General features: G+C 50.1%; 1 protein-coding gene across 6 annotated transcripts in view; it reads left to right on the top strand.

The window, feature by feature from the left end:
* LOC121444906 (BCL-6 corepressor-like) overlaps positions 1 to 26,080 on the top strand; it is a 91,546-nt gene that overhangs the window by 49,670 nt on the left and 15,796 nt on the right. For 3 of the 6 annotated variants that reach the window (XM_041646838.1, XM_041646843.1, XM_041646837.1), the window contains exons 2-6: positions 16,645 to 16,735; positions 17,988 to 18,066; positions 18,966 to 21,809; positions 22,450 to 22,503; positions 22,976 to 23,162. In XM_041646838.1, the coding sequence (XP_041502772.1) occupies positions 16,650 to 16,735; positions 17,988 to 18,066; positions 18,966 to 21,809; positions 22,450 to 22,503; positions 22,976 to 23,162 (3,250 nt within the window). In that variant the 5' untranslated portion in view covers positions 16,645 to 16,649. Of the gene's footprint in view, positions 1 to 851; positions 910 to 16,644; positions 16,736 to 17,987; positions 18,067 to 18,965; positions 21,810 to 22,449; positions 22,504 to 22,975; positions 23,163 to 26,080 lie in introns of those variants that run through there. The other 3 variants (XM_041646844.1, XM_041646842.1, XM_041646841.1) reach the window with 2 other exon arrangements.

Genomic DNA, 26,080 nt, shown 5'->3' with positions numbered 1-26,080 from the left:
TCCAGGGGCCGGTGGTGCCTCCGAGTGGAACGACGGCTTGTGCGTGCGCTAGTGTGCACGGCGGGCGCCTCGGACCGAGCCGAGCTCTACCTGCCGTCGTCGCGCAACTCCGGTGGGGAGTCCCGGGTTTTTTGTTTTGTTTTGTTTTGTTTTCCCTTGGCTTGCCCCAAAGCGTGGATCACGTGGATTTAGGAGGAAAAAAAAATAACTACTAGGAATCCGTGGAGAGCTGGAGATTCGGACTGGGCCAGTCCGCCCGCCTGCCAGGTCAGCTGCTTTGTTTTGTAAATGTTCTTTTAAGATTCTAATTCGACCTCCTGCCACCTCCCTTTGGGAGACGTCCTTAGGGTAGGTTTTAAATTCTGAGCCCCCTAGAGCTGGTGTAGACTGCTTGCGTGGGAGCAGGGGCGGGGCGGGGGAGCGAGCAGCTCCCCCAGCCCTCTGCTGGGCTTTGGGGAGCCTGGTGGGAAGCCCTGATGGGCGTGTGAAAGTCTGTGGCTGGAGGAAGTTGGTCCCACTCGGAGGGCGGGCGACGCGGAGGCTCTGGGCAAAGAGGAACTTGCGCACCGGGCGCTATCCTCGGCTGAGGCGGGGAGGGCGAGGCGGCACTGGGCTACAGCGCTTGGAACAGGCGGGAGGTTGCGCTGCAGAGCCACCACCAACCCGGGGGCTCAGGGCGGTGGCGACGAGCGCCTGCTGTTTACGAAGAGAGCGGAGGAGCGCCCTGTACTAGGGCGACTAGTGGCACGTGTAGTCCCGGCGGACTTCTGGCTGCCCGATTGCTCTCGGGAACACGTACCCACGTCCCGAAGACGACCGAGCCTGTCCGCTTTTAGGCCGAGGCCGAGCGAGGCTTAATTTGCTGCTAATGAATCTTTTCCAGAAGTCTGCGACCTCCAGCTAGACGTCGTGAGTGCCCGCGCGCGAAGGCGCGCGCCGCCGGCGTCTAGGGGATGGGGGTTGGGGAAATGGGAAAGCGAAGAAGGAACTGGAGGAGGGTTATGTTTATTTAAAAACAAACCTCAAAAAGAAACCAGTGCTCTTCAAATAGGTAATCGTACTGCCTGGTTGAGTCTAGACAGTCCGGGGTTTTAACTGTGTAACCCCCTCTCCGCGCATCCTTATTCAGAGAAGGCTTTGGGAGGAGTACTGCTGTATGGTTCTAAGGTTAGTCCCTTGGGCGAAAAGAACATCCTTAAAAATGGACCTGGACTTTACAAATAATGAGGAAATAGCCCACCCCAGAAAGTGGTGGGTTTGGAGTAAACGGACTCGTGTATTTCTAGCCATCTGACACTTCCTGTGGCACTAGAAACGGACACCACCAGGAGAGATGGACCTGTACAAGGTGCTGGATTCGGTTTTGCCAACAGAATTGCTTGTGTGGACGGCATTTTAATTGTCGACCTCAGAGACGCTTGTGTGTGGACATTTGGGAAATACTCGCTTCTCGTTCCTTCCCTCTCCATCCCCCGACTTGTTACCTGGTCTGGTTTGCAGTGTTGGCTCTGGTGTTTATTTTGGGTTGGATTTTGTCGTGTAGAGAGCTACGCGGAGGGGTGATTAATGTGCCGCCCAGGTTTACTCTGTGGCTGGCCTTCAGTGCGAGGGTGTACACCACGTACAGGAATTGCCTGCGGTGGTTAGGGGATCACGCGAGGTTCGGTCACCAGGCGTTGGGCGGGTAGGTCTGGACTTGGGCTCGATCAGCGCTGTCCTTTGAGGCGCTGTCACCAGTAGGTGACTGAGAGTTAATTAGGAAGTGTTCTCTGGATCAATGGGACGCACAGCTCATTAGCGATTCTCTCCCGTCCTTTGCAGGGCCGGCCTAGCCTCCGCCTCCCACACAGCCCCGGCCCCCGCGCTCCGGGCTGCGGAGAGTGCCGCTGGGAAGTGGGGAGGGGTGGTCAGTGAGGGACAGCTGGCGGGCCAATATAACTTCGCAGGGCGGCGCGTTGCGTGCGGCGCCGCGAGGTCCACACAGCCCGCTCTTTCTTCCTGCTCGCGGTCGCCTCCACTGTGTCTTTAACTCGCTCTAGCTGGCTTTGCTGCCTGGCTGCTCCTCCCCGCCTCCCTCGCCCATCTCTTGTTCTCTAAGCACGACGCCTGTGCTCCCCGCCCAGTTTGGGATTAGACAAGATAAAAATAGGACTGCCCAGCGCGCAGAGCTGTGACTGTGCCCATGTAGCCTAGCCGGGCTGGTGCGAACGCAGGGGGTAGGGTCTGGGGAAGACTAGCACGGAGCTCGAGGCGGTCAGATTATTATTGGACCCTCACCCCCTTCCCCGCAGGCGCTGTCACGCACGCCGTGCGGGCCAGGGGGACCTGAGCAGGGTCTCCGCGCTCTCGCGGGTGTTGTTGGTGTGCGGGTCTAGACAGGCATGCAGACTCCCTCCCGGCTGAAGGACGGAGTGGGTGGGGGCAGTAGAGAAGGCAGCAGACTCCCGAGAGCGACGAGGGAGCAAGCTAAAGCTAGCCTGCGGGTCCTGTGGGCCCAGCAAGCCGGGTGGAAGACAGGTTGCGGGGTGTGTGTGGGGGGGCGGTGGTCCTCTTAACCCTTGAAGTACAGTAAAGAGTTTAATGGGGGAAGAGGGACTATGAGTCTAATAGAAGTGACTGGAAGTCGTGTGGTCTGCAGGGGTGGGAGACTGAGGTCTAGATCTACTGTTTTCCTTTCTCTTCTGGGTGTGCATTTGCCTATTCGTTCACAAATGGAATGCAGCTGCTAGACAGAGTAACTAGCTTAATCCAGTGCTTCTTACTGGGGGAACTGTGAACACAAAATGGGCACCCTCCCATGAGGATCTGAGTTTAGAAGCAAGCAGGGCTATGAAAACCTGTTTCCTAGAGGAACTGGCGTGTGTAGGGGAAACTCAAAGTGAGAGAAGGTAGTTGGCAAAGGCTCTGACCCAGGCTGCTGCAAATTAAAGGCCCTGAGCCTGAGATGCCAGGCCGGTAAGTTCTGGAGGGAGAACACAACATTCCTTGAGCTGTCCATACATAAACACTTAACCATGAACTTGTGAACAGTTATATTCAGACATGTGCTGGGAGACAATCTAAATAGGAGATGGTCTGGACATTTAGAGAAATCTATCTATCATTTGTATCGATGGTCTGAAATTTAATATAACTCAACATACATTAGTTCTCTCCAGAGCTGGATATTGATGGGTGGGTCCGCCTATAAATTCCTTCCCCTCTTTTCCTCTTAAAGATTTGTGGTCTAAGGTTCTTCTATTTACATTTAAACTGTAAAGCCATGATGGTCTGGCCAGAAAATGGCCTTATAGGGATAGTCAAAGAACCTAATAGTAGGAGGGAGGAATGCTCAGTTTAAGATATACCCCGAATGGCCTGTGCTGGGACAAGTCAAGACACTTTGATCCCTATGCCCCAATGGAACAAGAGATTAAAGAACTGGCCAAGAGAAATATAAACATGGGCATGCAAACGCAGAAACGTATAGTGATATTCGAAAAGAAAAAGTACTGATGTGAATCTGGAAACTGAGGCAGAATTTCTGTGTTGCAAAGACAAAAAAAATGAATTTAAAGTTGTGAAGAGGGTCACTGGGGTGGGGGGAGCACAAAAGGCACGCATATGTATACATGCCTGCCCTAAAATAAGGGCCAATTTGCCAGGACCTCCCTTTTACCTTGAGGAAGACTTCTCGCCTGGTGAGACCCAATTGAAAGTAAGAGCGGGCAACTACATTGACACAGTCTCGGAAATAATGTCTTTGGGCAGTAGAAAATGGCAAAGCAGCTCCTAAGCTGCTGGATGGCCCTTGTTTGGGGTTACTTCCAGTTTTTGCCCTTGCTGATGAGCAGGAATTCTGAAGAGGCTGGGAGTTCTTGACCTTGGGTGGCAGGGAGAAAGATTTGAGACTTTGGTAAAGTCTTCTGGGCGAAGGTGGTGTCGGGTTTGGACTGAGGTCGAACACAAAAGAAGCACACCCTCTGGGAGAAATAAAAGGAGAGAGTGGCTATGCTTTTAGTATATATGTTTCCTACCCACTGGAGGAGACCATGCCTGGGGTGACCTATGCTGGGTGCATTAGCAGGCGCCTCGGCGCCCCTAGAAGGCCATGTAAACTCCTGCTAGGGTTTAGCTTGCTCGGGGCACCGGTTTGCCCCGCTCCCTCTTTGTTTAAGCCCAGTCAGGAATTCCAGTTTTTATAGGGAAGATCACACTTGGGTGGAGCCCAGGCTAGGCAGGGCAGGGCTGGGCTGTGCGAAAGGCTGGCAGCCTCCTAGAAGGCTTCAAGTGCTGCCCAACCTTAATACAGCCCTCAGGAGCTACCAGCAACCCTTAACAATGCCTCCCTGGATTTCCTCGAGGACTCTTTAGCCAGACAGGGTGGGAGAATGGCATGGGCTATCAATACTGCGACCCACCGCTCTTGTAAAGGAGCTAGGAAAGGCCCTTTGTTAGGGGTGTCCTGGGAGTCGCTGAAGAGAGTAAATGCGGTAGTTTTTGCCAAGGAGTCTCTTGGAACAGTCTGAATCCGGTCTAGTGAGGTCTCCCACACTTAGAGAGGCTTTGGCTGGCCACCATCGGAGGAATTTGGTCAGTGTTAATGGCCAACGGTATTCCATCTTTTTTGCCGAGATAAGACCTACTTGGTGAAGCTGAGAAATCCAAAAGAGCTGTATTGTAAGATTTTCTGTCCACCTCCGTTGGTAGCTCAAGCACTTGGCCCAAGGCATGCACTGGCCTCTTCTCCAGTAGCTTCCCAAACTCAGTCCCCAGCATGTTCCTCGGGAATGGACATGTGACATGTTGTGGGGTAGCTAATGGTGCTCATGAGGGGGTGTTTCTGGAGGTTCTCCCATTCTGGGCTCAAGCTCAGTTCTGTGTTTTCTCAATTCAGATTCTTGTGGTGTGTCCCCACTTCTTTTTTCCAGAGCCCGAGGATGGCTAGCCTGCATCCACAGGCTGGACTCCCCACGATTAGACAAATGGAGAAGTCCACTCAGAGAAGATCCTGAGAGCATAAAATATAATTTGTGATCTAAAAGACAGTTTCCAGTATAATCTCATTATGCACCACAGACTCCCGGTGTTATTTTGTGGAAGGCGGACAATGATCAATTTACATTGACCCGGGGCTGGGCGAGCTTTTAGATGGTAATTGCCATATTGATTTGCATGCAAAAAGGAGACCTGCTAAAATTAAAGACCGGAAGCTAAATTAAACTAAATTTATTGTCTAGGTGCAAACCAGGGGAACTATTGGGGGAGGGAGGTGAGTCAGGTTAGGTTACCAGGGGCAGAGCAGGTAAGAGGCTCTCAGAGCTTGGGTGAGGGCAGTTTACAACTTTCCCGGATATCTTTACCTTGTGATTTCAAAATGTGAGGAGGGAGTTGGGTTTAGGGGAAAAGTTATAAAAAGATACAATTGCAGTGAAGGCCCTAGGTCTTTTAATGCTAATGGTAACTATAAAGGAGAGGGGAGGTTTATAGGGCTATAGGGGGTCTTCCTGCACCATTTCCGGCACTCCCCACCTCCCATTTCTATTGTTCTGGCTCTCTCGAGCCTTTGCTCAGCCAGGGACACCAAAATCTAAAGAGAAAGGAAGAAAAAAAGCAGCCCCTCTCCCTTCCTGCCTTGTCTTCCCACCCCCCCTCCTGCTGTAGACCTTGTGGGCGTGAATGTGTTAGGGGCTAAGCATGCCCTCTCTGCTCGCAAGCTCGGCTGAGTGGCAATTGCTCGGGAAGCCGCGGACTCCAGGTGGCCGATGTTGGGGGTGTTGAATTCGGGTGGATGATTGCATTGGAGCGGGAGAAGGTGTCTCTGGGCCTACTTACGGCCAGGAACAGGAGGTTGCCTAGAGAGGTTCTGGCGTGCTAGGCCAGTTCTGAGCCGGGGCATGCGGGACCTGGAAACTCCGCCAGCTAGCCAAGACTGGAAAGTTTTTTAAAAAGAGAAAGAAAGCCACTTGCAGAGCACTGGCTGGGAGCCAGGTCAGCTGGGCTGCCTGGCCACTCGGCTGGGGAACAGAGGGAGTGTGCTGTCTCTCTCCACCTGGACTCTTCCTCCTACTCTCTCTGCAGGTCTATTTCAGAGGCTCTCCTCAAGCAGAGCTGCAGACACTGGCAGAGGCACCAGGTGTCTAGTGCCCGAACAAGTCCTCACCGAGCAAAGGTGAAGATTTAAGCCTTCCCCGTGAAAGTTCCAAAAGCAACTGAAAGCCTGGGGTAGGCCTAGAAATTAGGAGTAGGTGGGGAGATGTCAGTGCACCGAGGTTTGGAGGCCATATCCTCAGAGGAAAGGTTGGGGAAAGGACAAAGTCTTCCTATTTGCCTTGGTGGTTGGCTTTTGATGGGGACTTTGAAATGCCCAATAGGGCTGATATCTTGCAAGCAAGCCACTTGGCTGATATTTTCTCTCCCACCTCACCGAGGTTCCTAGGGTGTTTTCTTGGAGTCTTAGAAAAGGTAGATAGACATAGGTGTACCTTCCGAAGGCCTTTTGCTCCAACTATGTGCCAAGTCCAGGGTGGAAATCTCAGCTGAAAGACCAGCAGTCAGCTTTTTTCCCTGAGAACTGAAAGGCCAGGCCACCTACTGGTACCTGCTGCGGGGCTAGCACCCTAAGGGAATGTGGCACCTTGTTGGGAGCCTTGGCCCTCATACCAGGGCATCTCCGCAGGAGAGATTTGTAGTATGTAGGGGGAATTGTGGAAGCCTTTTCAGCGGCCTTAGAGATTGCAGTAATGTTTTGGGGAGACGGCTCTGGGCTCATACTGGATGAATTACATAAGGCTCATGAGCCGCCTCTTTACCTTGTATTTGATACACAAGACCCAAGAAACTTTCCAAATTTGTCTTAGGTGAAGACAATATGTGAAGATGGGGGATTTCAAATGACACAATTAGACCTATAATTGGCTCCTCTCCGCAACTCCAGGACCGAGTTTGACCATGGCCCGCTTTTTACTAGCTGTGTGACCTTGGGGGCAAGTTATTTATGGCCTCTGAACCTCAGTACATTTCTTCATTTGTATGAATGGGAATAATTATCTACCTTTAGGACCAAAGACAATGCTTGGCACATAGTAGGCCAGAGGGTTAATAATTGCCCTGAATGACCGCCTATGTTTCTATAAGTTGCTCCTCAGTTCTCTATAGCCCCCAAGACCTGCTAGGCCTGTGTCCCAGGGACCAAGTATGCAGGTCAGCTGCTCCCTCCCGGGGCATTTCTCTGGGTCAGCCTATGTGGGTGCCTCTCTCCCTTTGTTAGAGTTCTTTGCCTTATGCCTTTAAGAGATTCCATATGCAACGACTTGGATTTTTTCCCCTCTAAGTGGGATCATTATATGGTTAGGAATTGATTCCAGAACTGCTATCTAGGTGCTGTTTGGCAAGTTTTCCAGCCAGGATTTCAGGCGAGGGACTGGAGCTGCTGGAGGAGTCCTAGTTGGAAGAGGTGAAGGAATGGCCTGCTGCAGAGGCCAGAGGTGCTGTGGTTTGATAGGGATTAAGTCCGGATGTTATGAAGGCTCTATGTGGTTTTCAATAAAGTCAGCCAGAGATTGCTTCTTTTATATCGATATGTATTTAAAAAAAATTACTAGCATGAGAAGAAAACCAGACCTGTGTGGATCCAGGGCTGTAGGAAGCTACTGTGATCAGGTTTCCTCCTGGACTCCCAGAGGGGAAGTCAGCTTTTGATTGAAGCTACACTTGGTTCTTGACTCTCAGGGGATGCCTGCTCTGAAACAGGAGCCCTCCCTCCCTCTCCCCCCTTCCCTTCTTTCCCTAAAAGCCTTTGTGCTGAAAGAGCTTCTTTAGGCACGAATCCCTGGTCCCTCTAAAGAATGCCTTACAGCCTTTGCTGACAGTGTTTTGTGAGCGGGGTGTTTTACCAGGCCAGCAGTTTTGCCCCCATCTCAGCTCACTATTTTAGAGATAGTATACAGACGGACAGGATGTTCCTTCTAACTGCCCCATGATGGCCACAGTGTGGAGCCCAGCTGCCTGCAATCTGAACGCCCTGTAACCTTTGCCCTAGGGGCCCATTCACGAGGAGGCAGAGGTGGGGAGCTTGAGGACCCAGGATTGTTTTCGAGGATGTTTGTTTTCTCGAGCCCAAGAGGCTGAGGGTGGACACAGGCAGGAGTATGTCCCAGCTCTGAGTCTGATTTCAGAACTTGCTTTAATTGGAGAAACTCCTAGGCATTTCACAGTTCTGTACAAATGTGAACTTGAAATAGCTCAAGACCTACGTCATTTAGGAAAGGATAAATGAAGTACAAAAATGTTCAAACTATGTAAATCCTTGGAGTTGTCTGCCCTCCCATAAACACATGACAAGTGCCAAGGCATTTCCAGTCAAAACACCATGGACCCAGCAGCCTCCATCCTTTGTATTTATTATTTTATTAACAGCATTTTACACAGCATTTAACAAGCCCAGACTGCCTGCTTTCCACAGTGACTGGTGTGGAAAGTGGGTGGGGGTGGGGGAAAGTGGTCTACAAACCCACTAGCTGGAGAGATGTCTCCAGATGGAGAGGCAGTTTATTTCTACCGTCCAAAAAAAGAGCCAAAAGTAGTACCGAAGAGAAGGCGCTCCCCTCCCATCCTAGGAGCACGGTTGAGCTTCTATAATGTGTCGGCGCCCAGCTTCCACTTGGAAGGTAAAAACCATGTCTACTGTAGGCTACTCTGTCCCTCGGTGATTGGTGCTCTTCGAAGAACAAGTATTGGTCTGTCGTTATTCCATATCCTGGTGGAAAGGTTCTAACGAAAAGTAATGCCTTTCTTAAGTCATAAAATGAGCCTTGTATGATTATTTAATTAAAATCTATTTAAGGACCGATTAGGCGTGTAATTTGCGCTAATAATGACGATTATGGAAATGTTCAACTTAACCAAAAATCATAAAGGAGACATTTTGATCAGTGGGGCGACCAGTAAGTATTCAATGAGTTGGGCAATTTCTGAAGGACCAGAGGCGGACCTCTGTGGGTCTGTACAGAGGGCAGACATGCCCAGCCTCTGTGACAACTTGGAGCGCTGCAGGCCTCTCTGTCACAGACCCAGCCTGGCCATCTGGCCCAGTGGTCTAGGAGTGTGAGCAGCCATGTCTTCTTCACACCGACACATCCCCAGACTCTACCAGAAAGAGTCTCAAACTCTGGGTGGGAGAGGGCTGCTAAACCACCGCGAAATCTCTGCGAAATGGCGGTGCTCTCGGTTTAACAAACTGCACCAAGAAAAGCTGGCCTTGGCTAGAGCCCGGAGGGCTGGGGTCGGGGGAGAGCCAGGGTCCCTTGTTCCAGAGAAACCTGCCAGCTGCTGGGCTTGGTGTGAAGGCGAAGGCAGACACAATGCTGCTGTTGTTGGTTTGATCTCTAACTGTGGATTGTTAGTCTGGCTTTAACTATGTGGTAAGGGGGGAATGTGAAGGCTGTTTACAGCCAGTGCAAATAATGTGACAGCTGTTGGCGCGCGAGCAGCACTGCGCCTCCTCAGCACTCACACAAAGCGCGCACTATGCAGGCCCCGCGGAGGAGCTGCAGAGGTGGCCACCACTTGGTCGCTGGGCTCCATCCCGTCACCAATCAATCCCCAGCACACACCTTAAGGATTTCCCAAGGGTGGAGTGAGGGTGTGGAATGGTTTATGTGTTGTGGTTTAGGGAACTTGTTAGGCAGAGGTGTCAGAAGGCCCAGGGGGCCTGGAGTGTCAGTGTCTGGAGGGGTTTGGCCAAGATCCATGGACCTAGGTCCTCAGCTGCTTGTGACAGAGTTTGCAAGATTTGGGAAAACAACCAGCAGCTCTAAGTAAGCTTGTTGGAGAGAATGTGTTCTTAACTGAAGGCTTTCTGGGGATTCCAGGGTCTCTGAAGGCTGTGCCCCCCCCCCCCCCCCCCGCGCAATGGCCCTATTCAGACAAGTTAGAGATGGGCGGCTGCTGTGTTCTGGGCACTGGGCACTGTTCCTCGGAATGGAAATGCAAATGTGTGGGTTCAGGATCCAGAGGGTGTACATTGCAGGTTGACTTGTAACCTTCCCTCTTCAGCTACAGCCACAAAAGGCCTGCTGGCAGCAGCAGCTGAACATTCGCTCTGTGGGCACCAGGGTGGAAAGGAGAACAGTTGGGGGTGACAGTCACCCCCTCCAGTCCTAGAGATGAATAGATGGTCAAGAACTTGGGTCCGTCTTTTAGGTGGCCTGGGACAAACTGAGAGGTCGTCGTCGTCACCCCAATACCCCAGGAATCCCAAGCCCCTGCTGTCCATGGGAGATAGAGGATCTTTTCAGGCTAACTTAATTCTGTGTTCTCCCCTCCTGGGTGACTTTGACCCTTGGGTGGACAACCTACAGGATGTCTGAGTCTAGAGACTCCCCACCCCCCAGGTAACATAAACACGCCGAGTTTTAATGTGGACTTTTACATATTCCCCTTGGGGAGCTGGAAGATGCTTCTGGAGTGATACATGAACTTCGTTGCCAGTTCTATAAATTGGTCTCTTTTTATGACGTGTGCCATTTTCTGTAGGAATGTTGCTTGCAAAACGAGTTTCGCCTTGGAGGAAAGGCGGAAAGATAAACAAGCCTGCAACGCCAAAACACTGGCAGTCTTTCCCTCCTTCCAGCTCTCTTAAAGCAGCCGGGCTGTATTTCCAGGATTAGACTCCTGCGTGTAAGGAGGGACTCGGTTGGCTTTTTTTCCCCCCAAGCAAATGCAAATTAGAGAAAAATAATTTTCTTTCAACGATATGCAATGTATTAGTCACTTGTTATCGGGCTCCGAGGCAGGCCTCATTTGCGCGTCTGCCAGCTCGCTCACATCTGCTCAGCGCTGTTGGGGCATTTTAACCTTGGCGGTGTCGTGTCTAGTCCCATGGATCAAGGAGGAGTAATTAAGCTCTGAACAGCCACAGAAATTCGTGGGTCCCCATCTATATGGCTTTGTTTTGGGGTGCTTTGAGTTCTGAGATTGAGTAGCAGACGTGGAATTCCTATTGTTCCTTGTAAAGAAAGTGAATGTCCCTCTCCTAGCCCTCACCCCCAGCCTTCCCAGGACTTCCAGGCTCTGCACGCACATTCAGCAAGAAGCCTGCATGCAAATTTCAGAACCCTTGCATTTTTCACATCTTAATTCCTTAAAAAGTTCTTTGTGCTTACCAGGGATAGCCCTCCATGTGGCTTGTGACTTTCTGTAGCAGGGAGTGACATTAACTGTGTTTCGTTTATACTTATGCAAAGCTGTAGTGGAGACCCTTACACTACTATGGCCTTGCCGGGGATGGGAGGGTGGGAGGCATTTAGTTGTATGGATTCCCGGGTGGGGACTAAGCTCTGTTGCACTAGGCCAACCAAGAATAGGGAATGGGAGCATGTAAGGAGGATTCCTGGCTTTCTTCTAGGTTTTGGGTGCTGAATTTGCCTTCTTTTTAAGGAGTCCTTGTTTCTAAATTCATTCCTCCTGTACTTTGGATGTGCATAGTTCACTGACTAGTTGGTGTGGCCCAACCTGGAGGAAAGTGAAAGGAACAAAGCCAGTTAGTCTTTGGCCACCCCTGTAGAAGGAAGAGGGGGAAGTCCCTCTCTGTCCTTGATTTGGGGGAGCAATGATAAATCTGGTCCTGGGAACTGGGTAGGGCTCTGGCTAGGGTAGAGAGGATTTGTGACCAGCGGCCCTTTTTGGATAGGCTCCCAGGGTCAGGGGTGGCTCGCTCTATGCAGGGCTCTACACTGCTGTATGCTATACTTGGCTCCCATCTTCCTAGCAGGGAAGGTCCAGAGGAGCAACCTGAAGGGAGCCCACAGTGAAGGTAGGAAGGTTTGTAGTCCTGATTCTACCGCGGGCTTGGGAGCTTGTAGTTCACTGACAGGTTGGTGTGGCACAAACTAGAGCCCTCAAGGGCTCAATTTGCCTGAACCCACTCAGAAGTTAAGTTTTGTCTGAAATTTCTGGTAAGTAGTAAAGGCTCCAGCAGAGGGATCCTGGAAGTTCTCATAAGAACACAGGGTCCCAGTGGTTGACTAGGGTCTTGGGGGAGGGTGGTTGCTAGAGTTTCTGAGGGGACTCCTTGCAAAGTCATCACCACAGGCAGAGGTGTGGTGAAAGGGGTGCCCCTCCCCCACTGCTGCCACCAAGGGCCAAGTTTATTCCCACCCTAGTGGTTCCCTGCTGTGACCCAGGAGCTGAAAGAAGAAGTTGGGGGAGGTTCTGGATGCTGGGGAGATCAGGTCTGTGCAAGCATTGTCCCTCTCGCCTTCTGCTCCCTGACTTAGTCTGTTACTGGTATGAAATTGGGGGTTGTGGGTGGTCACACCCACAGAGCCAGTGGTTGTGGCTTGGAGTGGCAGCATGGATCACACCTCCAACCCCACACCTCAGATGTTAAGGTGGCTCAGGACCTGGGAGTAATTTAAGGGTCCCCTACTCGTCAGCTATATGACATCTGGGAAAGCAGCCCAGGAGGACCCGCCCTGCATTGCACATCCGGGAAAGTATTTTCTTTTCATTTCCCACCCCCACATAGGCCCTCCCCCCAACATTCTAAAATAGAAACTTCTTCCCCTTCCCTTCCTTGACACCCAGAGCGTGGTGCGGCTGTGACTCAGGATGGGTTTGGAGCAACCCCAGGAAGGGCTGGCGCTAGCTTTATAGGCTTGGGGAAAATCCACACCAGTCGTCGTCGTCCCCCCAGCGTGGGCCCTCTGTATCTCCTTCCTCAACACTGCACCCGTGGTAAAGACCTTGCAGCCATTCTGGGACAATGTGTTTAATGGATTCAGATGCTTTTGGGGTTAACCATGGCCAGCTCCAGCTATTGCCAGGCAAAACTCGAGTCCATAGTGCAGCCGAAGCCTCTGGAAAACACAGTGCCAAATATTTACAGAGGGCCCAAGGTTGGAGAGATTCGGCCACCTGCCCAGGGACACAGGGTGGGTGAGGGTAAGAGCGGGAGCCAGGAGATGGATGACCATAAGAGAACCAGCCATGGGAGGAGAGGCTTTTCTCATGAGGAACCCAGTGTTTCACTGTTCCTCTCTTCTCTCAGCCTACTACTCCCTGTTGTCTGCAGGGTGAATCTTAGATGCTCTTAAAGAAGAAGCAAGGAAGTTGGGCATGGTGGTGACTTTAATCCCAGCAAAGATACATAAATCGCTTGATTTCCAGGCTAGCCAGAACAGTAAGACCTTGTCTTTAAAAAAGAGAAGTGTGTCCTTTTGCTGGATCTGCAGTGTGGTCTTGGCAGGGATGAATGAGATGGCGTTAAGAGGTGCTCCTTGGGGATCATCTCGTGTCTTCTCAAGGATGCCGGGGTGGAGGGACAGCACCTAATTTGATCCCTCTGACCCTCTTCTGCCAGACAGGCCCGTCTCCCCTGTGTCCAGGCCAAGCTTGGGTTCTCTAGCCACAGCTTTTGGCTCTAGAGCAAAAGATTGCTCCGCCTTTCCAGATGACTCCAGTTACATGCAGTATCGGGAGTTGTAACCACATACCATGTGTCGCTATGCATGTACGCTCCCCCAGATCTCTGTGTTCAGCAGGCAGGTACTGTAGTTAGTAATCAACCTGTTCCATAAGAATCAGTCAGCCTTCCTTGCCTGGCTCTCCTGAGCCCTCCTTTCTTGGCATTTCCTTTCTCGCCCTTGCTTTTCCCTCCACAACTGGCGAAAGGGGTTAAAACCCAGAGCCAAGGTAAAGCTAGCAGCTCGCCTTCGGGACAGGCTGGTGCTTATAAAGTGCTTTCTCACAAGTGACTTCACACATCCTGGCACTCCTAGAGGAGTGGAAAATGGGGCAAAAAGTAAGCCTCTTCCTTCTATAGCAGCCATGTGCCTTGAGGTATTCGGTATTCTCTCTACTGTACCCCACAGCCAAGGGTCAGCAAAGTCAGTTCTGAAGTACCTTGCCTTAGAGGTAGAAAGCAAAGCCCCAACTATTACCAGCACTTTCTCGAAACTGGATGGGATAAGTTGAGTGTGGCTGTTTCTGCCTCTTGGTCTTTTTTTGGTTCTTCACCTGTGATTCTGTGTGATGATAATCCCTGCTCCGCAATGGTTTAGTGGAATCTCAGTGCTAGGCTGATTATGTTCCTGGACTGCCCTTGTTTGTCACCCTAGAGAAGGGCCTCCTGCCAGGCAGGACCCGCTAGTCACTGGTCCTCACTACTCTGTTCCTCTCTGGCCAGGCACCTGAAGAGTTAAAAGTCCTTAGCTTGTTGCAATGAAATTATGGCTGGCAGTGGCGCCGCTGTTTGTTCAACAGACCTCCACTTTTAAACAGTTCACAAAAAGTTCACGGAGCAGCTAAAGACTGTAAGTGTGTGTGCACGAGTGTGCACAAGCACTCATGCACATGCGTGGATCGTCCACAGTGCAACTCCCCTTGGTTTAGCCCCCTCCCCACCCCCAACCACACACAGAGGAGACTGAAATGCACTTCAGTCTGACCCTGTGTGTGACGCTCCAGCCTGATGGCTGATGCTATTTATCTGTGACAGTAATATTGAAAATCCTGAAGAACGAGCCCCAGAGAGACCAATGTCTGGTCTAGTCCAGGTGCCTCACAGTCTGGGTGGCCTTTTTGGGGGAAAGCAAAGGACTAAGATGCTCCTGTGCTTTTGTGGGGAAAGACATTCTCTAAGCTGATTCTGTTCCTCCTTGAGGTTCCCTGAGGTGCTTTCCCCAAGGTGGGCCACTTTTGGGGAGGCCACTGGGTTTCAAGGAAAGGCTGACTTAGGAACTGGAGCATGAAGTTTTGACTTTTCTTAGGCAGGTTCTTTTTCCTGGTATTGGTTTTGGGGTCCTTCTTCTCCCAACGCGATGTCTGCACTCCAGGAAGGCATGGTGTCCAGGACACCTGCTGTCCAGGACACCTGCACCACAGAATGGTACTCTCCTTAATCAGGCCACCCACAATGTCTTTCTTTTCTTGTAAGAACAGGCAGCAGATCCGCTGGGAAGGGACACTATGTGGAATAGGTCTTGGGGCTTCCCAGCACTGGTGATTTGGTGTTCCCTGGTTGCTTTGTGTATTTGGAAGATGCAGCCCCACACAACCTTCCCCAGCACCCCAATCAGTTTCCCCATGCACTGTGGCTAAGTCATTTGGAGTTCTCATGTCAGAAGAAGTAGACTCTTCCCAGGAAAAGACCTTCCATTCCCATGATGCCTTCACAGATTACAGTCTCTCCAGGGTCCTTCCTCCCCTTCCCACTTCATTGTTGAGCTCTTAACTGCACGGTGTGTTGGTGCGTGTTGTTCTATGGTTGGGGGCTGGTGGGGGTTGCTGGTGGACAAAAGACCTAGTTAGGACAAAGAAAGGAGCATGGCTGAGCTTTTGGATTCAGTCCTCCCAAGCCTTCCCCACCCCCACACCAGTCCCTGGCAGAAGAGTCCCTGGACGGGGTGCCTCCACCCAACCGACCTGGCAGTGTGCTAAAGTGTAAAAGCAAGCATTTGCATATTTTCTCCTGCTAACAAAGGAAATGTGTCGACTTAAGGGAACATTTGGGCTTTCGGAAACTGTGTGGGTGGGTGTGTGAGGGAGGAGAAAGAAAAGTTCCCCTGATGATCTATCTGCACACCAATTATTTCACACTCAAGTTTGGGTCCCGTGAAAAAATGCCGTGGTCTGTCCTGGACAAGGGAAACTGAGATGTGTTTGTGAGCAGGGAATTGCCGAGGGCCATCGGTCCCAGGCATTAAAGGCTCCCCTACTTATTAACCCAGCATTTAACAGCAGGATATGGGCTGAAGCGCAGTCAAAAGAAACGGCTCAACCTCCAAAGAGCAATTAAAATCCTGCGCGAGGATAAATCACGCGCCGTGATAATCCTGTTAATAAAATGCAGCTTGTCCTAACCCTTCACTCATGCAGCAAACTAGAATGTGGTGGGGGTGGGGGCGGTGGGCTGAGAAGGTAAGTGGGGGAGGTGATTTGGGCTCCTTTGCTCCCCCCCCCACACACACACACATCCTCGCCCCTCCCATAGGTGGAAAATGGGTGGCTTTTGCCTGTTCCTATGTGCCAGCTACTCGGAGCCCATCAGCATCAGCCCTGGCTGCAGAGACTTATGCGCTAATGATTTCTTGTCCCCAGTGAACAGGCGTCATTGAATTACTCAGCTGCCTCCCCCTGCAGCTCCCAGGCAAAACCACCCCTGTTAGGTGCTTAATCTAATCCAGGGCTTCAGTGGAGAGGTTCACCAGCCCACTGGACTCTGTCTTTCACCCTCGATCTTTGGGTCGTACACAGGACAGCTTGAAAATTCAGTCCTAACAATGTGCTGTGATTTGAGTCACAAACCTTCCACTGCCACCTCACTGTTACTCCTTTTACCACCCCAAGACGGATCAGTGTGCCAGCGATCTAGCATCCCGGGTCTCCCTAGTCCCTCCTCAAATATGGCTTCTTCCTATGGTGTGTGGGGGTGGGGGTACAGAGCTGTGACTTGGATGGGCTTTTCCTGTCAGCTTGAATCTGTTCCCTCGATCACTGGGGGTCAGATGTGTTCTTGGCTTGTGGTCATTTGTAGACAATCCCCAGGCACAGGCTGCATCCTATGTATGACTTGCCTTGAAAGAGGCCTTCTCTGTTTCCCCAGTGCCTCTCCTTTCCCTAACCTCTTGGACCCAGTATGTTTTTGTTTTTGTTTTTAAACAGACGACATGCTTTCAGCCACTCCCCTGTATGGGAACGTTCACAGCTGGATGAACAGCGAACGGGTCCGCATGTGTGGAGCAAGTGAAGACAGGTGAATGGGCTCCTCCCCCACACTTCTGAGCAGAACCCATGCTCAAGCCCCTCGCCTTCTCACAGTCAGAGAAGGACCCAAAAGGTCTGGGCAAGAGAGATCTCCTAGCTGGTGGCCCTTGATTTACAGTTTTACCAGGCAGCCTGGCTCAGCGAAGCATTGCCGCCCTTTAAAAGATTAGCCCCTGAAGCGGCCTTTCAGTGCACTTTCGTCCTTAATTTATTATTTCATATTTATGAAGGAGAATTAATCCCCGTCTATATGCTGCTTTAACTCTAAATGTCAGGAGTGTGGGCCCAGGTGGACCGGCATTCGATGTGCTTTTAAAACAAATAGTTTGCTTAGTAATAAATGAGGAGATGGCTACCCTTTGCTTGGGTGCAACCCAAGGTTTCAGGTTGCCCTCTCCCGCCTGGCTCTTTGCCCCATTCTGATCACTGCCGAGCTCAGTTAGGCTTTCTAATCAGTAGACTAGGGTAGAGACAACTGAACAGCAGATGATTGAAGTAGCTTTGGGTTGATGGTGAAGCGTGTCCTGCTTGTCAGCGATGTTATCCTGGGTATTTGGAAGTTGGCATAGAACACTTTCTTTATCAATACTCTGATAACAAGTCCTGGGACAGCCAACAGCAGCCTGGCACAGATGTGTAGCTTCCTCTTCTGCCTGGAGTAGCTGACATTTCTTTTCTCTGTTACTATTGTATATCCACACACATCACATCACTTTGAAAAAGGACACAGATATAGCTTCGCTATCACCATGGAAACTAGTCTTATGGATGTGCTCCCTAACTTTGTTTGGGGAAAAGTTTTGAAAGCATGCCCTCAGGGTTAACGCAGATGTGGTAGGTGAAGGGTCTAGCCTGTAGACTTCTAGCTCACTTGGTCCGTGCCCATTTTACTTAATTCCTGCCCTCCAGGACAGCTCAGAAGGGTTAGCTAGGACAGCACTTGGCCTCTGTAGAAAAGGTCACGTGAGAGAAGTGTGCTTAATTTCAGACTTGCCCACCTCTGGGACATATGTGTTATTCATGTCCCCACACATGAAAGGCCTGCCTTTGCTTTGTTCTGCCACGGTAATATTGAATCACCATTTGGGAGTAACTTTCACTATAGGTCATGGCAGGGAGGGTTAAGAGAGAGTTCAAAAAAATAAATGAGATTAGTAGAAACTGGTCTGGTCCAGGTAGATAGATGAAAGACATATTCAGCAAGAACTGTTTTCATGAAATTGTTGTGTCCTTTTAAATAGGAAAATTCCTGTGAATGATGGTGACGCTTCAAAAGCCAGGCTGGAACTGAGGGAGGAGAATCCCTTGAATCACAACGTGGTAAGGGATGAATGGCTTCTTTTGATAGGATGGCTGAATATCAGTGATCTGTAATCAATTGTGCATTAGTTTGTATACAGTTAGGTATTGTGTGTGTGTGTGTGTGTATGTGCGCACACACACGCATGTACATTCAGTGTGGGGAGGGGAGAACATCAGGGCCTGACTATGTATTGCTTTTAACATCCTTTGCCCCCGCCTCAGTTCTTTATCTCTTATTCACTGGTGGGGCATGTGGCTTCCAGAAACTGTGTGCCCCATTAGTGCTCAAAACTGGATAATACCCCTGTCACCAAAGTAGTTCCTGAGGCTCTACTTTGCCAGTAAAATGTGAAACACTGGACTGTCCTTTCAGACACTAAGGGGAGGAAGTCAAAAGATGCAACCGCACTCTGACCCCTGGCCCCTTTATTGATATAGAAATGAGATAAGCACCAAAAAAAAAAAAAAAGAAGAAGAAGAAGAAAAAAGAAATGGGATAAGCTAAAGTTCCCCATACCCGTTGTCCCATGGAAAATTGTTTCTTGTCCTGTTAAATGATCCCTTTCTGTCTCCAGGAGAAATGAATACCCCACCCCACTCAACAGGCTCCACAGGAGTAGTAGAAGTCATGTACCCTTAGTGGTGCAGAGAGTGTTGTATTTGATCTTGTCTGCTGCAACAAAGATTTGAACAAAATAATGTGTTGGCTTCTAGTCTGAGTAGAACTTTGAGTACTCGCAGGGTACTAGTGGAACAGATGCGGGAGGAGGGGCCTCTGGACACAGCAAAGCTGTCTTTAACCTTTTCTGTAAAGTGTTGTGGGTGATATCATGTGACCCAGTGGGTGGCTTTTCTTCGGGACCAGGGCTGCTACTGTGACTGGTGCCCCAAGTAACATGTGTTGTTCTTTTACAAAGGTGGACACCAGTGGAGCCCATCGGATTGATGGCCTGGCAGCACTGAGCATGGACCGCACAGGCCTCATCCGGGAAGGGCTCCGGGTCCCTGGAAACATCGTCTATTCTGGCTTGTGTGGACTGGGCCCAGAAAAGGGTCGGGAGGCTGCCTCAAGCTCTCTCGGTGGCCTTGGGTTTTCTTCAGAAAGAAATCCAGAGATGCAATTCAAACCGAATACTCCTGAGACAGCGGAGGCTTCTGCTGTTTCTGGAAAACCCCCAAATGGCTTTAGTGCTATATACAAAACACCGCCTGGAATACAAAAAAGTGCTGTAGCCACAGCAGAAAGCTTGGGTTTGGACAGGCCTGCCAGCGACAAACAGAGCCCTCTCAACATCAACGGTGCTAGTTACCTGCGGCTGCCCTGGGTCAACCCTTACATGGAGGGGGCCACTCCAGCCATCTACCCTTTCCTTGACTCGCCAAATAAGTATTCACTGAACATGTACAAGGCCTTGCTACCTCAGCAGTCCTACGGCTTGGCCCAGCCGCTGTATTCTCCTGTCTGCACCAGTGGGGAACGTTTCCTCTACCTGCCACCCCCACACTATGTTAACCCCCACATCCCCTCCTCCTTGGCTTCACCCATGAGACTTTCCACACCTTCAGCCTCTCCGGCCATCCCACCTCTTGTCCACTGCTCAGACAAAAGCCTCCCATGGAAGATGGGTGTCAGCCCTGGGAACCCTGTTGATTCTCATAATTACCCCCACATCCAAAACAGTAAACAACCCAGGGTGTCCTCTGCCAAGGCAGTCAACAGTGGTCTGCCGGGTGACACAGCCCTCCTGCTTCCCCCTTCACCTCGGCCCTCACCCCGTGTCCACCTCCCCGCTCAGCCTGCTGCGGAGACCTACTCTGAGTTCCACAAGCATTATCCCAGGATCTCCACCTCCCCGTCAGTCACCCTGACAAAGCCATACATGACAGTCAGTAGCGAGTTCCCCACAGCCAGGCTGTCCAATGGCAAGTACCCCAAGGTCCCAGATGGGGGTGATTGTGCCCAGTCCATGCCTGGGCATCCCCGGAAGACAACGGTTCAAGACAGAAAAGATGGGGGTTCACCACCTCTGTTGGAAAAGCAGACTGTTACCAAAGACGTCACAGATAAACCACTAGACTTGTCCTCTAAAGTAGTGGACGGAGACACTTCCAAAGCTGACCACATGAAAAAGATGGCTCCCACGGTCCTGGTTCACAGTCGGGCTGCAAGTGGGTTAGTGCTCTCCGGGAGTGAGATTCCAAAAGAAACATTATCTCCTCCAGGAAATGGCTGTGCTATCTATAGATCAGAGATCATCAGCACTGCTCCCTCATCCTGGGTGGTGCCAGGGCCAAGTCCTAATGAAGAGAACAGTGGCAAGAGCATGTCGTTGAAAAACAAGGCTTTGAACTGGGCAATACCACAACAGAGGAGTTCCTCATGTCCTCGTATGGGTGGCACAGAAGCTGTGATCGCTAATGTTTCGGGGTCGGTGTCCAGCTCAGGACGCCCAGCCTCCACATCACCAGCCCCCAATGCTAACGCAGATGGCACCAAGACCAGCAGGAGCTCTGTGGATACCACACCATCAGTTATTCAGCACGTGGGCCAGCCCCCAGCCATGCCTGCCAAACACAGTGGCAGCACCAGCAGCAAGGGAGCCAAAGCCAGCAACCCAGAACCAAGTTTCAAAGCAAGCGAGAATGGCCTCCCGCCAACCTCAATATTTCTATCTCCAAATGAAGCATTCAGGTCCCCACCAATTCCCTACCCTAGGAGTTACCTCCCCTACCCAGCGCCAGAAGGCATTGCTCTAAGTCCCCTCTCTTTACATGGCAAAGGACCTGTGTACCCTCACCCAGTTTTGTTACCCAATGGCAATCTGTTTCCTGGGCACCTTGCCCCCAAGCCTGGCCTGCCCTATGGGCTGCATACAAGCCGGCCAGAATTTGTGGCCTACCAAGATGCCCTGGGCTTGGGCATGGTACATCCCATGTTGATTCCACACACGCCCATGGAGATCACAAAAGAGGAGAAGCCGGAGAGACGGTCCCGCTCCCATGAGAGAGCCCGCTATGAAGACCCAACCCTTCGCAGTCGGTTTTCTGAGATGTTGGAAGCTAGCAGCGCCAAACTACACCCGGAAATCCCCACTGACAAGAACCTAAAGGCAAACCCTAGCTGGAATCAAGGGAAAACTGGGGTGAAAAGCGACAAGCTAGTCTACGTAGACCTTCTTCGAGAAGAAGCAGATTCTAAAGCTGATGCAGGAGCATCCAAACCAGGCCTTGTAGCTGAGAATGTGAGCCAGAGTACAGAGCCCACTAAGCCCGCCGCCGACCCTGTGATCCCGCAACACCGTGATTTCATCTCCCTCAGAGAGGAGCTGGGCCGCATCAGTGACTTCCATGAATCTTACGCTTTCAAACAGGCTCCAGGCCAGCCAGTGTTCAGCTTAGGCAAGGACAGTGTTGCAGCGGGAACCAACAAAGAGAACCTGGGGGTGCCGGTGGCAACTCCATTCTCGGAGACAGCTCTGGGCAGCGAGGGCCCTGCTGTGACTTTTGGTAAAACCCAAGAGGATCCCAAACCATTTTGTGTGGGCAGCGCTCCACCGAGCATGGATGTCACCCCCACCTATACCAAAGATGGAACTGATGAGGCAGAGTCCAACGATGGCAAAGTTCTGAAACCGAAGCCATCCAAGCTGGCAAAAAGAATTGCTAACTCGGCAGGTTATGTGGGCGACCGATTCAAGTGTGTCACAACTGAACTGTACGCGGATTCCAGTCAGCTCAGCCGAGAGCAACGGGCATTGCAGGTGAGCCCCCCACCCGAATTTCACTGACTTTATCAGTTATCAGTTTTGCAATGTACAAAGGGGTTTGGGGGGAACGTGGTAGGACAAGCACCAGGCAGATTTGGATAATGACATAATTGCAGTGTATGAAATGTGTTCAGTAAGGGGATGGCAGTAGTAGCTTTTAGAAGGTTCATGTGTCTGGATACTTTAAGCTAGTCTGTAGATTATATGAGAACTCTACTGGAATGCTGATAACAAGTTGTAATTATTATGAAGGATGTCTAAAGACTGCATGACGTTTGCCTAGCAATTGCTTTGATGTCTCTGCCTGTAAGATAACAAATATATCTAGAAGCATTGCTTAGAATACCTTACTTGATGCGTGGTGGAGATGTGTAGCAGTCGCATGTCTGTGGGAATCGTGCAATTTTTTTCACCAAAAAAAAAAAAATTCGCTTAAAGGGATAGAGTATGTATTTAATTTGCTAGTGAATTATGATAGATGTTGTATAGGAATTTCCTTAAGATATTTTAATTTTAATTAAAAGATGAATAAAGCCAAATTGTTTTGCAATGTTAAGAAAAAAATTGGTTTATGCTGATAAAAATGGATGAAGTTATCTAAATGATCCATTGAGTGCCCATTTTAATTACATAGATGGAAGGATTACAAGAGGACAGTATTTTATGTCTACCCGCTGCTTACTGTGAGGTCAGTTCTTCAAATTTTTATTACTAGAATCTTCCATAAACCTTTTGAGTTAAATTTCATTTCCAAATATACAAAGGGAAGTTTGTGGGCCATGGTCGTCTTTATTCATTGTACATTTTGTTTCTTTTCTGTTGTGTTTTTCTTTTGTTTTCTTTGCGTTGTGGTTTTGTTTTGTTTTATTTATAATCTTCAAAGAGAATGTCTGTCTCTATGCAATGGTGTATGTATGGCTATACATATACATTGCGTCTGTATCTATATACACATGACTTTATGGATAAAGAATGTGACTACTCACATAGACACTCTTAAATTTTATCTGTTAAACTTTAAAATATCTGAGTTGTATCTCATAAGTTGTGGTTGGCTTTGGGCAAGCTTTTCTTTGAAAACACTTTCTTTTATAGTATAAGGCACATGAAATAGCCTTTATGGTAAGATGTTTTTTTTTCCATCTCCGTTCTCTTTCTAGCGTGCAATGATGCGCTTCTCAGAGTTGGAGATGAAAGAAAGAGAAGGTGGCCACCCAGCAACCAAAGACTCCGAGGTGTGCAAATTCAGCCCAGCCGACTGGGAAAGGTTGAAAGGAAGTCGGGACAAAAAGCCAAAGTCAGTCGCCCTGGAAGAGGCCATTGCTGATCAGAACAACAGTGAGAGATGTAAGTAACCCGAGCAGTTGGCTTGTAGTACCATGTCCCTGTGAGAACAGGGCCACCCTGCTTCCAAAGCCTGGGATGGTGAGAGGAAGAGCGATTTGTGGATAATGGCCCTGGCTCCAGTAGGGGATTGCTCAGAGAAAGGGGTCGCTTTGGCCATTAGTGCAGTGATGTCTGCTTGCAACAGCAGGGAATTGTGTGTCTGTGGGATTCTTTTCTGGGACATCATCTCTGTTTTCAAAGAAACACCAGGCTCAAAGTGAATGACAGCCCAATACAATGTAGCAGTAGGAAGTGGGTGGTGAGGGTCAGTTCTTTTTTGTAGCAGCTAGAATGATGCTCTAGCCCTGTTCCTCTCCCACGTGACAGGCTAATGTAGAATGGAAACTACTCAGGTTTTTTCCATCAGGTTGGCCAAGGTAGCAGAAAGATGGGAACAAGCATTGGTTGAGTTTGTTTGCTGTTATTGGGAGTTACCAATAGACCCCGAGTGTGGTTTATGTGAAAGATCTCTGTCCACCAGACAGATGGTGGCTTATGTTCTGGAGGTAAAATACGGGAAGAAGAAAATGCCTAAAATGCCTTTCTAAGAATATGCGAATACTTGAGTCTCAACAGCGGGTCCCCTGTTGCTCTGAACCATGGAGAATTCTGAGGGTGTGCAGTACTCGGTGAAGGTCTTTGGATTCCTCAAGTGTGCATGCCTAAGGTTGGAGGCCGGCTGTGTCCAATTAGGGTGCCTAGGTGAACATGGAAGACGGCAGATGCAGAAACTTCCTAGACAAGCCAGGCAGTGACGTTGAATGTTTGAGAGTCCTGGGTTGCTGCCCTTGAAGATGTAGCACACGCAATATAATTCCTCAGTGCCTGATGGAATCTGAGGGGTTCTGGTCCAGGAACATGTGGTTAGCTCTCTAGAGCACTGTCCTTCCTCCACTTCCTCCAGTTCATCCCTAAGGTCCCACCAATGGTCTGTCTGGTCAGGCTGTAGTGACAGGCAGGACCAAGATTGTTTGCTGTGAGTTAGTCCCAAAGAAAAGTAGTTTCTATGGCAAGCACAGTGCCCTTTCTTCCCTAAGGGACTCTCAATGGGTTTGAGTACGAGTATCCTTACACTCCTCATCAACAGACGTGTATGGGGCAGTAATGGGTCTGGGCTGCTCTTGGGTGAAGTAGCAAAGAAAGCCTTCCTCCAGTCTGCTCAGAATGAACACAAAGCAATCCCATCACCAGCAGCTTGTGAGCCCACAGATCTTGGCAAGGCCTGTAAGAACTGAGAAGTAGGCAAGGTGCTTCTGAAAGGGAGGAGCTGTCCACAAGTGGGAGTTCCCCTTTGTTCTGAGTGAATGGAAGAAGAGCTTGAGAGGTGGGAAGGAACTTGGACAGCTTCCAGCCTTTTGGCCCTTTCTTTAGTTTGCAAGTAACATAGTCAGGCACAAAGTGGCTACTGCCCTCAGATAAAAATCAGAGGCCACCCACCTACCTGCCTGGGAGGTCTACCTTCTTCCCAGTTTGTTTTGGTTTGTTGTTGGTTTTTTTTCTCCTCTGCTGACCCTAGTGACAAGAAATTGGAGTGGCTTGAGAGGCTCCTTCAAGACAGTGGGCTATTTTGGAGCACCAGGACAGGGCTCCTGCCACTCGTAAGAGCCAGAAATTGTCACCAAGTGCTCTGCAGGTGATGTACAAGAGGCTTGTTTTTCAAGAAGGAACTATGTTACTATACTCATACTTATCTGGGCACTTGGTGTTTGTGGCTCACTGGCAGGGACACCCTGAAAGAACTGTTGTACTCGCTCTCATTACTTCCTCAATATAAGAGGACAAGGACTCCTAGATTTTTTCAGCCGTTACTGACTGAGCCCTCTTGGCCGTCATAGCTCAGGTGGGTTTAGCCTGTGCTTTTCATGGATTCCTTTACTTCTCATAGATGTCCCAGAGGCAAGAGCCAAGCTGTTTGCATATGAGAGCGAGGGTGGGGATTTGGAGTACAGGGCACAGGATTCCAAACTCTACCTACTCCTACAGTTTTTGGTTGGTTGGTTCTTTTTGGTTTTTGGTAGGCATATCGTACATGAATCTTAGCACGTAACCCATGCTGGCCTTAGTCCTCCTGCCTCACCCTCTCAGATGCTGCAATTATAGGCATATGCTGCCAGTCTCCCCTCCCTTATCCTGAGGCAGCCCCTCTGCTCCCAGAATAGACGTAGCTTCTGAGATGGTGGGTGCATCTGGTTGAAGGGGCCATGGTCAGGATTTTCTTTGGCCTCTTTGGTACAGTGGCTGAATTTAAGTATTGTAGAAGTTGATCAAATGAATCAACTTCTCTGCACAATTCGTAGGTAGGAATTATCAGTGACATTTTAGAAATGGAGAAGGACGAGGAAGCATTAGCCTGGTCTTTCTTGAACATAAACTACTGTGTCCCTTGCTAGTCTCTTGGGTGACACAGACCTGGTACCTACTAACTGGTAGCCTGAGCAGGAATTGGAGGAAACCTGAGTCAAGGGGCTATGTGGGAACTTGTCCCTTGGAATTTCTCCCCCAGGACAGCAGCAGCATGCTTTATGAACTCCTCTGAGTTTGGAGCAGAGAGATGCCTTGGCATCAGTCAGTCACCTGGTCTGTTCTGCTGTGGGTGACAGACCTGCAGAGGGGACTGACATCCAGGACAACCCTCAGAAGTCTTAAACTCTCCCATCTTGTTTAGTGCTCTCTGGGCATGGCTGCCACAGTGATGAAGTTGCTTTGTTGCCGTGGTGATTTGTAAATGTTGCCATGGTGATGCTTCTATGAGGTATAGTATGGCAGCACAGTCATGATAGATTATGGGATATATGTGCTGCAAGTCATATGACCATGCTATAGGGGAGCAAGTATCAAACACAGCCACACTCTCATCTGCCCACATGGCATGACCAGGG

Source organism: Microtus oregoni, unplaced genomic scaffold, assembly GCF_018167655.1.
Source record: "Microtus oregoni isolate MIOR12 unplaced genomic scaffold, Mior012 000147F_ref0000457, whole genome shotgun sequence".
In the NCBI taxonomy this organism is placed as follows: domain Eukaryota; kingdom Metazoa; phylum Chordata; class Mammalia; order Rodentia; family Cricetidae; genus Microtus; species Microtus oregoni.
The sequence above is the reverse complement of the archived record's forward strand: the minus strand, read 5'-3'. Positions and strand labels throughout refer to the sequence as shown.